This window comes from Acanthisitta chloris, unplaced genomic scaffold (assembly GCF_000695815.1).
Source record: "Acanthisitta chloris isolate BGI_N310 unplaced genomic scaffold, ASM69581v1 scaffold23873, whole genome shotgun sequence".
Taxonomy (NCBI): domain Eukaryota; kingdom Metazoa; phylum Chordata; class Aves; order Passeriformes; family Acanthisittidae; genus Acanthisitta; species Acanthisitta chloris.
In genome coordinates this window covers 2,377-2,664 of record NW_008663579.1, presented here as the reverse complement: position 1 = coordinate 2,664, position 288 = coordinate 2,377, and the positions used below count along the sequence as shown (strand labels likewise).

The 288-nt window shown below is 60.1% G+C and overlaps 1 protein-coding gene across 1 annotated transcript in view; it reads right to left on the bottom strand.

The window, feature by feature from the left end:
- Positions 1–288, bottom strand: part of LOC103798770 (spectrin beta chain, erythrocytic-like) — a gene marked incomplete at its 5' end in the record, with an annotated part of 7,752 nt that overhangs the window by 5,292 nt on the left and 2,172 nt on the right. Inside the window, 2 exon segments of the mRNA XM_009071053.1 lie at positions 1–85; positions 166–288. The exon segment at positions 1–85 is cut by the window's left edge and continues 287 nt beyond it; the exon segment at positions 166–288 is cut by the window's right edge and continues 82 nt beyond it. Coding sequence (XP_009069301.1) covers positions 1–85; positions 166–288 — 208 coding nt within the window.

The window sequence follows — 288 nt, the reverse complement described above, 5'->3', positions numbered from 1 at the left end:
CAATGGTCAAGTTCACCCGGTCCACGCGGTCCTGCCCCACGCTGCCCGTCTCCCGTGCAAACTCCCGAAACTTCTCCCGCAGGAGCTACATGGGAGAAAGAAGAGTCAAGTCATCCCCTCCCAAACTACCTGACAGAACCACCACATCCACCCTGGCACCCTCACCGTGACATGGTCCAGGTCCTGTCCCATCTCCTGGGAGGAGGCAACTGCGTCACGCTCGGCAATCCACTGCTCCAGGTCTTCCACCTCCCGCTTCAGCTGGAAGAGGTGGGACATGTTCTCCAG